The sequence below is a fragment of the Phascolarctos cinereus genome, unplaced genomic scaffold, assembly GCF_003287225.1.
Source record: "Phascolarctos cinereus isolate Bilbo 61053 unplaced genomic scaffold, phaCin_HiC Scaffold_4;HRSCAF=312, whole genome shotgun sequence".
NCBI classification, from domain to species: domain Eukaryota; kingdom Metazoa; phylum Chordata; class Mammalia; order Diprotodontia; family Phascolarctidae; genus Phascolarctos; species Phascolarctos cinereus.
Genome location: NW_027555847.1, coordinates 684,026,972 through 684,040,163, shown reverse-complemented (window position 1 = coordinate 684,040,163; position 13,192 = coordinate 684,026,972). Strand labels below are relative to the sequence as shown.

The following is a 13,192-nucleotide window of genomic DNA, read 5'->3' as shown; positions in this document are numbered from 1 at the left end:
TCAGAAATAACGACGAGCCTTGGACCTGGAGGGGCAACAGTAGGTGGGCTATGATAATTACATCTGGATTGGGGGCTCAATAAGTAAGCTTTCCTGATCTTTCAGCATCTAGCTGGTTCTTGGTTACCATGGTCTCAGATTAAAGGCAGAATGGCCTGTACTGTTTTCCAAGTGAAATAGTGGATCTAATGCCCTCCCCACAATCAGGCCCCTGAATTAATATGTTGCTAACAAGAGAGCTTTTAAAACAGGATTGCAGCACCACTATCTGATGGCTGTGCACTCTCCACGCTCAAGAGGAAATGGAAAAATGCAATAAATAAAAGTACTGCAAAAAGTAACCAAACTGTTCACATTCTAAAGGCACTGCAACTCCTGAACTCATCGAAACTGTCTTCACTTTGTTTTTAGGCTTTTCCGATAGACTGATATTAGTTAGAAGTTACCATTTCTCTCATTTTTAAAAATGCACTTCAACAACATACCCAAATTTATGGCATGCAGTTAAAGCAGTACTTACGGGAAAATTTATTTTTCTAAATTCTTACATCAACAAAATAGAAAAACAGATCAATGAACTGGGCATGCAACTAAAAAAACTAGAAAAACGAAGTTAAAAATCCCCAACTGAGCACCCAATTAGAAATCCTGAAAATCAAGATGAGGCTAATTAGATTGAAAATTAAAAAAAACTATTGAGCTAATAAATAAATCTAGGAGCTGGTGTTATGAAAAAACCAGGAAGCTAAATAAACCACTGGTTAATTTTATTAAAAAGAAAAGAAAACCAAATAATCCTGTATCAAAAATGAAAAGGTAAAATCACCACCAATGAAGAAATTAAAACAATCATTAGGAAATATTTTGCCCAATTATATGCCAATAAATCTGACGATCCAAACAAAATCAATGAATATTTACAAAATACAAATTACCCAGATTAACAGATCAGGAAATATAAATAACCCCAACTCAGAAAAAGAAACTGAACAAGCCATTAATGAACACCTTAAGAAAAAAAACCCAGGGCCAAATGGGTTCACAAGTGAAATTGACCAAACACTGAAAGAACTAATTACAATAGTATATAAACTACTTGGAAAAACAGGTGAAGGAGTCCTACCAAACTCTTTTATGACACAAATGTGGTGCTCACACTTAAATTAGGAAGAGCTAAAACAGAGAAAGAAAATTAAAAACCAATTTCTAATGAATAGATGCAAAAATTCTGAACAAAAAGGCAATTAGAGCAATATACCACAAAGAATATACACTATGACCAGTAGGATTTATACCAGGAATGCAGGGCTGCTTCAATATTAGGAAAACTATCAATTCAACTGACCATATCAGTAATAAAACCAACAGAAATCATATGATTATCTCAATAGATGATGAAAAAGCTTTAGACAAAATACATAAAATACAACAGAGAACACAGGAATAAAGGGGATGTTCCTTAAAATGATAAGCAGTATTATTGTGCTATAAGAAATGATGAACAGGCTGACTTCAGAAAAACCTGGAAAGACTTATATGGTCTCATGCTAAGTGAAGTGAGCAGATCCAAGAGGACTTTGTACACAATAACAGCCACGTTATGCGATGACTGATATTGTTAAACGGAACCCTTCTCAGCATTACAAGGATATAAGACATCTCCAGAGGCCTCGGGATGGAAAATGCTGCCCACATCCAAAGAAAGAACTATGGAAACCGAATCGCTATCACTTATTTTTACCTTCTGTTGAGTTCTGTTTCATCTTTCTGATAGTTCCTCCTATTGGTTTTAATTTTTACTTACAACTTCACTAATGTGAAAATATGTTTAATGTAAATGTAAATGTAAAGCCTATATCGGATTGTGCGCAGTCTTGGGGAGGCTGGGGGGGAGGAAGGGGGAGAAAAATTCTCACCTCAAAAGCATATGGAAGTGATTGTTGATAAATCAAAATAAATTAATAAAATTTTTTAAAAAATGATAAGCAGTATCTATCTAAAGCCATCAGCAAACATTATCTATAATGGGGATAAGCTAGAAGCCTTCCCAATAAGATCAGGGGTGAAGCAAGGATGCCCATTATCACCGCTGTTAGTATAGTACTAGAAATGGTAGATACAGCAATAAGAGAAAAAGACATTGAAGGAATTAGAATAGGCAATGAAAAAACAAAACTATCACCCTTTGCAGACAATATGATGGCATACTTAGAGAACTCTATCTCAACTAAAAAACTACTTGAAATAACTAACAACTTTAGCAAAGTTGCAGAATATAAGATAAACCCACATAAATCATCAGCTTATCTTTATATGACCAACAAAGCCCAGCAGCAAGACAGAAAGAGAAATTCTATTTAAAATAATTAAAATACTTGGAAGTCTACCTGCCAAGACAAACCCAGGAACGATATGAACAAAATTACAAAACACTTTTCATACAAATAAAGTCAAAGCTAAAGAGTTGGGAAAACATCAATCACTCATGGGTAGGATGAGACAATATAATAACATGACAGTTCTACCTAAACTAATTTACTTATTCAGTGCTGTACCAATAAAACTATCACAAAATTATTTGATAGAGCTAGACAAAATAAAAAATTCATCTGGAAGAACAAAGGGTCAAGAATATCAAGGGAATTAATTTAAAAAAAAATCAAAGGAAGGTAGCCTAGCAACACCAGATCTCAAACTATATTATAAAGCAGAATTATCAAAACTATCTGCTACTGGCTAAGTAAGAGTAGAAGATCAGTGGAACAGATTACACAAGACACAGTAAGTAGTCTATAACTAGTCCAATGACTAGTATTTGATAAATCCAAAGACCCCAGCCTTTGGGATGAGAACTCACTATTTGACAAAAACTACTGGGAAAACTGGAAAACAACAGGACACAAACTAGGTATAGAGCAAACCTCACACTGTATACTAAGAGAAAGTCAAAATGGCTTTAGACTGATTTAGACATAAAGGGTGACACCATAAGCAAATTAGAAGAACAAGGAATACCTGTCAGATGTATGGGGAAGAGACAATTAATGACCAAACAAGAGAAAGGGCATTATGAAACATAAAACAGATAATTTTGATTACATTAAAATAAAAAGCTTTTGTACAAACAAAACCAATACAATCAAGATTAGAAGGAAAACAGAAAGCTGGGAAATGAGCTTTCCAGCAACCATCTCTGATAAAGGCCACATTTCTCAAATATATAGAGAACTGAGTCAAATTTATAAGAATACTAGCCATTCCCCAACTGTTAAATGGTCAAAATCGAAGCTATTTATAGGCATATGAAGAAATGTGCTAAATCATTTTTGATTAGAGAAATGCACACTAAAACAACTCTGAGGTACCACCTCACACCTATCATATTGGCTAATATGACAAAAAAGGAAAATGATAAATGTTGGAGAGGATATGTGAACTGACCCAACCATTCTGGAGAACAATTTGGAACTATGCCCAAAGGACAACCAAATTGTGCATACCCTTTGATCTAGCAATATCACTACTAGGTCTGTATCCCAAAGAGATCATAAAAAAGGGAAAAGGACCTACATGTGCAAGAATATTCAGAGCAGCCCTTTTCATGGTGGCAAAATACTGGAAATTGAGGGGATGCTGCCCATCAATTGGGAAATGGCTGAACAAGCTGTGGTATATGAATGTACTGGAATGCTATTATGTAATAAGAAACAATGAAAAGCAGATTTCAGAAAATCCTGGAGAGATCTGCACAAACTGATGCAAAGTGAAAGGAGCAGAACCAGGAAAACAATGTACACAGTATTAGCAACACTGTGTGATGATCAATTGTGAATAACTCAGCTCTTCTCAGCAGCACAATGATCCAAGACAAGTACAAAGGTCTCACAAAGGAAAATGCTATCCACCTCCAGGCAAAGAACTAATGGACTCTGAAGATTTAAACATATTTCTCTTACTTCCTTTACTCTTTTCCCCCTTTTGATCTGTTTCTTCTTTCACAACTATGACTAATATGGAAATATGTTTTATGTGACAGTACACATATAACCGACATCAAACTGCCCACCATTTTTGGAAGAGGAGGGAACGGAGAAAAATTGGAATTCAAAATCTTGTAAAAATGAATGCTAAAAATTATCTTGTCATATAATTGGGAATAAACAAAATACTATTAAAAATCATAAAATAAAATGCACTTCAAAATCAAATGCATAGGAGTACAGTTTTCTCAATGTGTATATACTCACCCTTAGCATACAATTTGTTATACAAGATTACACTAACCAGTTCATCTTTAATCTCATCCATTAGCATCCAAGAGCCTCTGAACAACTCGAGTCCTTTTGTAGGCAAAAAGCCCCCCTTGCTAACCTCACCAGGAAAGATCTTTGCTTTCAAAACTGCCTTTCTCCTTGTGTTGCCCTGAATACAGACCAGAGGAGCTTTATCAGACAAAACCAGGCAAGCCCCAGAGGTTCCCAGACAAAACTACTCATCATAAGTCAGGCTTCCAATTCCTATCTTGGAGCTACCAGTGAGTGCACACAAACATGGCAACCACAAAGTTGTGCCTTCCCACAACAGAGCTCCTTAGTGCACAGTGGCATGCTAGGCTTTTCTCTGCAAAAACTCAGTGGGCCAGAAATCTGTGCAGGTGACCAAGCTTTCTCCTTTCTTCCCAATCTTGTTCCTTCCACACTTCCAAAGCAAAGCCCTTATCAGAACTTGCTGCTCTGGGCACCACTGATTTGTGTGTTACTAGCTTAGGGCTGATGGACACTGCTATTCCTCTCTCAAATATTTATGCTGCTTCTCTCTCTTCCTTCTCAAACCTATACTTTTAAGAAGCTTTAGAGATCACTTCAGTAGAGGATATGGGATTCCAACCTTACCCTTGGGTTTGTAATTATGCTAGAGAATGAAGAAAAGCTGCAAACCCCTCCTCCAGAAAAGAAAATCCAGCTTGTATTCATAAGGACCAATTGAAGGCAGGAGGTTCTGTGGTGTATGAAGCTGTCACTTCTCCTGCCTTCACAAGTTACCCAACATAGGCCATCCTGTGCAGCATTCTCCAACGACCCATGGCACGAATACCTATCCAGCTTCACCCCACGAATACCCCTGGACTCTCTGGCCTCAGACATCACAACTTACATTCCAAAGACACAGTCAGGTTTCAGTGGGACTCTGGGTGTGTCATTCAGAGGCAGGACTAGGAAAAGATTTCAAAAGTCTAGGGATTCTCTGTTGGCACTACAAAATATCTTGGCATCTCTACTGTAAGGTAGTGAAATTCTGCCTGCATCCATGTACCCATCACTTGACTGTCCTTCTCCTCTTGACCAACCCACTGGCAAGCTCACTAAACTGCCTTCTCATTTCCCACCAGTAGAGAACGACCAGCATCGATGCTCTGATACTCTGTTTACAAACATCTGCAAGCTGGGCAGCAGTACAGATGAAAACTATGCAGCCCCTGGAGGGCCTCGACCTCAGGAACTGTCAATGAAGGGCTGGGTTAAGTGTCAATTACAGAGAGGAGTACACAAAGTACATACCACAGATGCAAAGACATATTTTTGGTCCTTTTCTTGTAGCAGCAAAAGTACATCAGTCAACAGGACAGCAAGGACTTCTATGAAGAAAGCAAAGTAAGAACAGTGAAATGCTGTAAGCAGACAACTGAGAAGCATCGGAGACAGAGGATTGCACTTGCTACCCACGCCACCTCAGGCAAGTCACTTCACAACTCTGGGACTCAGTTTCCTCATTTGTAAAGTGAGGGGATTGAATGAGATGATCTCCAGGGTCCTACGAGTTCCTCAGACAGTTCACATGCAGCCTGAGGACAGACTGTGAAGTACAATAATTTTGCTCTCTGGCATCTAAGAAGCCCCTTGTGTGTGCATTTAAGTTCTTGGCCTTCCCTCATCTTTGCATTAGAAAAAAAGGAAGCATGTTGCTTTCCCATTTCAACGGCTAGCAAACTCAGCAATAAGCCAATGAAAAGCTATATAGAGTCCCTCTCTGAAGGCATACATTCTTGTACAAATTTGACAAGGAAAATCTCTGCACAGCATGTAACATGTTCCAAAAGGAGCAGATCCATGTGGCTGGGCCACAGTAACACCAAGGACATGGACATCCAGCTGTGGGTACGGGAAGAAAGGAGCTGCTTTGAAGCTGGGCCTGCAATGCAAAAATCTGAACAGCACAGCTTTTTAAAGACAGCCTTGCTTTCTGCTCTGATCTTTTGTGGGCAAAAAACAGGTTGATGTTTATTTCCTTGACTGCAAACCATGAGTCTCTCAAAATAATGTGTTTTCATGGAAGAGAGCTCATGAAGCACTCACAGAAGACCTGAACACGCTATGATTAGCTTAAATATATTTCCCAGACTAGCAAATCAGGAAAAGATATGATCTGTACAGTTAACTTATTATCATACTTAAGAACCACAATGTTCTAAATCTGGCTTAAACAAACAACAAACCTCCAGGTGCCTTTCTTTGTACCCCAGTGCTCGGCACAGTGTCTGGCACACAGAAAGCACTTAATAAATGCTTGCTAACTGACCTACTTTACTCCAGGTGCATGGCTGGTCACAAACGTATTTGGCAAACCAGAGCGACACCCACCACCTCCTTTCCCTTGTTTACCTTTCAGACGCCCTGATGCAGTTTTCCAGCACAGCATTCCATCAAGATGGAGCTGCCTATGGAGCATACCCTCCTTCCGGAAGGTCAGCCCATTTTTGAGCTTGCCAGAGGACTTGAGGTCCATCTTGCCAACAATCTCTTTGAGACGCTGCCCCTTCTCACATTCATTCACTTTGGCATCAACTTGTGTGATGATGTCTTTTATTAGGCCGAGAGCCTGGTTCAAGTCTTCATAATCTTCAGTACCAGCTGCCATGGACAGCAGAGTTAGTTCTGTTTTTTTTTTTTTTAAAGCACAGCAAACACAAAAAATGATGGTCTCACCCCAAGCTATGCACCACCAGTACAGCACCCCAAGGACCCTCACAAATTTAAAATTCTCATAGGGCTCCCTGAAACAAAGAACTACATTTGTGCCAATGCAGAATTCTTGTTTTTAATGCATCAAAATAAATGCAGCTAAAGTGACCCCAAAATACCCTTCATGGCTCAGGGCCAAGGGAAATTCCATAGGGAGTTTTAGTTTTCAAAGGCAAAAAGAGGATCGTATTTAGAGCACATTAGGAAGACGGTATGTGGGACAAAAGTTAAACAATCCACAGTATGTTATTTATCAAGCAGCACTATAATGCCCACAGAGAGGGTCAGAAAAGCCGGTACCTTCAGTATTCTGAATGATGCGCTCCACCAGCACCGGGTACTTGGTAATGCGCTGAGTAACGAGAAGAATGCACTCCTGAACACCAAGCCGCCTCACAATGGAGAAGTTGCCAATTTTCTATGGAAAGAAAAAGCCAAAGCTTACAAACATTAACTCTTGAGCAACCAAAATTCAGCCCTCTACACAGGCCCATTAACACGTCAATCTGCTTTCTACGTCTCCATTTTCTGATCAGAAATACCTGGCTTTCTGACTCTTGAGTTATAGGGCATCAGACTGCCTGTGCTTTTGGAAACACAATTCTCAACTTATAAAAACTGAACGAAAAAATAAGGCAGGGTGCACCTCCCAGGGAGGATAGAGGTTTATGCATCAAGCCTGGTTGGAAGCCAGCCCTTCCCTGTCGATGGGAGGGGAAGAAAAACAAGTTCTATTCTTTGGAGCATATTGCCAATTATCCTTTCGTGCTTACAAAGCTATGTTTCAAAAAAAAAGACATACCAGCAAGACTCCAAAGTCATTGATTCAGAAAATAACTGAGAATGTGGCTTTGACCCGCTGGGCCTTGACCAGCCCAGTGATAACATTTACATATTAGCTTTTTTTGCTATTTGGTCAAAATATTTCTCTTAGACATTTTTCTGGTTCTCCAGTGTGAGGTGCGCGCATAGCACTGCTTATCAGACTGGTACATGACCTCCAGGCACCCTCTCCCTTCCCTTCCTGTTCAGTTTAGTTCCTTCTGGATCAAACTAGAATGTTGTACTTTTAAAAATAAATATTCTTGCAACGCATTTATGACTCTCCCGCTCACAAACAAAAGCATCAGGGAACACAGGAGGGAGCCAAGTTCTCAAAACTTACAGCCACAAGGCTCTTACTTTTTACCTTTATCATGTTTTGGAATTTCTTGTTTTGCTGGAGCAGTTCCTTATAGTGACTGACGGCTTCGTTGTGACCACAACAAAAGATGCCATATTTTTCTTTCATTCTTTCTCCATTTTCACCTGAAAACTAATATAGGAGAGAGAAAACAAATCATGGGAAGGCTGTCTGCAACCACCAGAGTCTATCTGAATCAACTTCATCAAGCTTCAACAGACCATCTAATTTACTTCCAATGTCTGTTTCTCCTCTAAAAAGAAAGGGAAACCCTGGAGGTAAAATAAGGGCTTTAATAGGCCGCAGAAGGAAACGATAACTTGATAACCTATAAGCCAGAGCAATCCAGAAAATGTGAGAAAAACAGAAAAAGAAACAAGGACTGCTGTAATAAGCATTCTTCTTATTAAGAGTACAAAATAACACTTAGTTTACAAACTGATTCAAGAAAGAACTCTGGCATCAAGAGAGAGATTTGCTAGTCTCCTCAGGAATTTCTGCTTGTCATTTTAGAAGTGACCCAAAGCATACGTGCCAGCTGGGAACAGATCCTCCCAGAAGCCAAATACCAAGACAGCCCCCTCATATGGGCATACTCTAGTTCTCTATGGTCCCAGACCACAAGCCATGCTACTGATCAAAGAAGCTGGAATGCCTACTGTACGCTAATTTCCCCCAATTATTATAGTTCCCACCTGTTGCACCAAGAGGTCTCCAATTTTCTGGATCACATAATTCTGATCACTCCCTTCTGCCAAGGATTCTCTGCGTCGCTCCTTTAAGCGGTGTAAGAACTGCCCGTGCATCTCCAGCAAGTCATCCACACACGGGAAGATGCGGTTGAGGACTCTGCTACTGAACTGCATCTCTTCCTTCAGCGCTTTTGAATAGACTTTCAACATGATCTTCAGGGTTCTGACATGATGCACTTCAGTCTGCATTAACTCTGCAGGGGATACAGAGTGCCCACACTAAGAAGCAGCTGCAGCACTGTCACGATCCTTCCCTTCACACGCCTGCTCCTGCTCCAGCCCCATTCGCTTGTCCAGGCTGACCTGCCGCACCCTGAATTTACTTCTACCAGTCTCCACCTTTCAGAATTTTTCTCTTCTTCAAGACACAGTTCTGGTACCACCTCCTTAAAGACGGTGATAAACCCCAGTGATTATAGGGTTCCTCCTCCTCAAATTCTCTTGTATTTATTTATCCGGGCAGCTAGATAGCCCAGTGGACAAGCACTGAGCCTGGAGTCAGGAAGACACATCTTCCTGAGTTCAAATCTGCCCTCAGACACTTATTAGCTGTGTGACTATGGGCAAGTTACTTCACCCTGTTTGCCTCAGTTTCCTCATCTGTAAAATGAGTCTGAAAAAAAATGGCAAACCTCTCTAGTGTCTTTGCTGAGAAAACCCCAAGTGGAGTCAGGAACGGTCAGACACGACTGAAAGTCTCACACACAGCTAGCTGGGAGCTTAACAAAATGTCTGCTCATGATTCTAATCACTACTTAAAACTGAACGAATTTTCAGGTTTTCAAAGTGCTTTCACAGACACAAATTACCTCGACGGATCCTAATAAGCACGAGAAGGAGCTTTGCTGAGGGTCACACATCAAACATCACAGGAAGTACTGACAGAAATTCCAGCCAATCCACTAAACCTAAGTCTGAGTGAGAAGAAGCTTGGTATAGAGAGAACAGCAGAGGCAAGAAGCAGAGTGAGAGAGAACAGTGTGTGATTAGAGTGTGAGATGCTGGAAAACAGATCTGGAGTCCAAAGACTTGGGTTCAAATCCTAGCTCTCCAAGTTAGTACTTGTATGGCTCCAGACAAGAGATTTCACCTCCCAGGGGCTCACTTTCCTCATTTAGAGAAAGGGCGAGGGACAGCTAGGTGGCGCAATGGATAGAGCTCCAGCCTTGGAGTCAGGAGGACCTGAGTTCAAATCCAGCCTCAGACACTTAACACTCACTAGCCGTGTGACCCTGGGAAAGTCACTTAACCCCAGTTGCCTCACCAAAAGAGAGAGAAAGAGAGAGAGAGAGAGAGAGAGAAAGAGAGAGAGAGAGAGAGAGAGAGAGAGAGAGAGAAAGGGCAGGCATCTAGATCATCTTTCCAGTTCCTATCAACCCTAAATCCTATGACCTTACAATAGACTGGTTTCTCTGTGTAGTTGGTACACTGGCCCCAAAGGTAATTTCAAAAGAGGAGTTCCAAAAGCGTTTGGGGCAAGATGCCACCAGGGAAGAACGGCGCTCCCTTGAGCACTGCCTGCCTGCCAGGCAAGGGTGGGGACAGGGAGAGGGAGGGACGGAGAAAAGGCCCAGTCTCAAGATTTTCTATTTGCTTCTATTCCCATCAAAGTCTTGGAGTGTATTATTAAAGGGTCAGTTTGTGAGTGTTTGGGAAGGCAAACAGTGACCAATGAGAGCCAGTCTGGACATAACCAGGGATGGCAAACTGAATGTCTTTATCTGACTTCTGGACAGGGTTACCAGACTGGCAGGGTGACCAGGAGAAGGCCCCGGCCAGCGGCCAGGGTAATTAAGGGAATGTGGGTCCCAAAGACTGGTGACAGGACTGGGGTCAGTCTCAAGCGGAGTCCCCTTTGGATCTGTCCTTGGCCTCATGCTGTTCAACCTTTTTAATCAACGAACTAAATAGAGGAAAAGAGAGCATGTTCATCATATTTTTGGATAATGACAAAGCTGGGAAGGATAAGTAACATGCTAAATAAAAATCTAGATTCTAAAAGATCTTATTAGGCTAAAAATGGTCTGAATCTACTAGAAGGAAATTCAAAAGCGAGAAAGGTAAAATTTTACATTTGTTTAAAAAAAAAAACCCAACAGCAATGCAAATGACAACTGTGCAGGATGTGGAAAAGGAAAAAAATTTCCCAACACTTAAAGAGCTTTCAAAGTGGAATTCGGTGCCTCAAAAGACAGTGAGTTCTGAATCACTAGAGGTCTTCAAAGAGAAGTTGAGGACATCATAAAAGGGGGAGATCGAAGTTAGGTATGAGATGACCTGAGGTCTCTTGAAACTCAGATTCCATGATATTAGATATAATTCAGTATTCCACTGCCCTGTTTAAGTAATTTATAATGTGCTTTAGAATACTGCATACATACTGCTCAGGACAATCAGTTCCTTGAACAAGCATACTTTTTTTTTTTTAAGCAAGCATACTTTTAAGACACTCCATTGTTTCTGTGGGAAAGTCTACCCCCGCTACACATAATTTCAACTTCAAGTATTTTCCCCTCGGGGATTTTATGGGCCCTTGGTTCGTGGACTGACTCCTCAAGCAAATACAATATGGAGAAAACTAACTCGAGTTGCCATGTTTTTTGAAGTAACCAATTGAGAGAGCTTTACAACTAGGCTATTATACAACAACAATAGTAATGGTGATGCTTTTGGAACTCAGAAAGAGGAATTAAGAAGCTTATTCTTAATTAACCACATTTTAATTTGAGTATACTGGAGAAGTATAGAAGATAGGCACAGCTATCTCTTGACAGAATTGTGAATTAGTAAACCAATCTGAAAAGCAATTTGGAATTATGTGAAAAAGATGACAAAAGTACGTAATCTCTGACCCAGAGATCCCACTGATAGGCACATACCTCCCCCAAGGAGGTCAAATAAAGGTCTCATAAACACCAAACTATTCAGAGTAATTTTTTTTTGTGGTAGCAAAGAAGTGGAAAAAGTAAATGCCTATTGTGGTGCAAGAATGTAAGGGAATATTAATGTGCTCTAAGAAACAGTGACTATGAATTCAGAAGCCTGAGAAGGCTCATCATCTAAATGGATAACCAAGTAAAGCAAGCAAAACCAGAAAAACAATATATACAATGACAACAACGTAAACAGAAAGAACCACCACCAAAAAAAAAAAAAAAACCCTGAGCCCTGTAATTTCAACGAGTAAGTATGGCTCAAAAGAAAAACAAAAGGAAACACAACTCCCTCTTTTGCTTGTAGAAGTGAGAACCATGGGTGTGGAACAGCATATAAACTATCAGACCTGAAGTCTTGGTTTGCTAATCTGCTTTTTAAAAAAGCTTCCTTGTCATGAGGGAGAGCTTGCTGGGCAGGGGGAGAACATATTCAGAAATGAAGGAGATACAAAACCAAAAGACGGCAATTTTTGAACTGGGAAAACCCTCAATTTTTTTGAGCGCCTTACAAGAAATAGCTGGGTGATGGATGGGTGAGATACTTATAACTTACGTGTGGAGTTAAGGTTTATCTATGTATTAACAATGCAAATTTGCTAAGTGTCAAATGCGTGGTAGAGAGGAAATACTACAGAAGAGGAAAGGTAGATAGTGGTGAGCTAGGGCAGTCACGGAATGATCAATGGAGGTGGTTAGACTGGAGCTGCGCCTCGAAGAATGGGTAAAGATTTTAAAAAAGAAGATACTAACTCTCTCAACCCACAGAACAACAAGACTCGGAATGCCCTGAGTCCTGGGAACAGTTCATCTCTCATTTACTGGTCAGGTCAACTCAGGGTTGGGGCTGATACGCAAGTGCAGGCAGTGACTGCCATGGCCTTTTAAAGTAAATTAAAGATGACAAAATGCTTGGGACAGTGGCCAGGTCGGCCCTTGCTGGCCAAGACAAAATAACTTCATCGTCATATCTGTACCCCAATTTAGCTCATTCTGATCTGCTGGACCACATAACTAATGGCCACAGACAATATAAACAGCATACTTGAAAACAGAAAAGAACCCGACAAGTAAGATCACTAATGTGGTCATCCCCCTTTGCCCCAACTGTCCTACCAGCTGCATTACTGGGATCTTATTTCCCGCATCTGAGGAAGAAACACAAGCTTCTGTGAGCCAATGACTCAGTAAAAACAATATTCTTATGAGATCTGAAGAGGACCTCATTTCCTCCCTTTGAAACAATGGTAAATGCATGCAAGAAAAAAAATTTAAGAGCTATGACATCATTCTTATAAAAACTGT

At 40.4% G+C, this 13,192-nt stretch overlaps 1 protein-coding gene across 1 annotated transcript in view; it reads right to left on the bottom strand.

Moving 5' to 3' along the window:
* Positions 1–13,192, bottom strand: part of ARHGEF18 (Rho/Rac guanine nucleotide exchange factor 18) — a 101,931-nt gene that overhangs the window by 19,119 nt on the left and 69,620 nt on the right. The window contains 5 exon segments of the mRNA XM_078154247.1: positions 5,559–5,635; positions 6,660–6,908; positions 7,320–7,437; positions 8,209–8,334; positions 8,898–9,148. Of these exon segments, the coding sequence (XP_078010373.1) occupies positions 5,559–5,635; positions 6,660–6,908; positions 7,320–7,437; positions 8,209–8,334; positions 8,898–9,148 (821 nt within the window).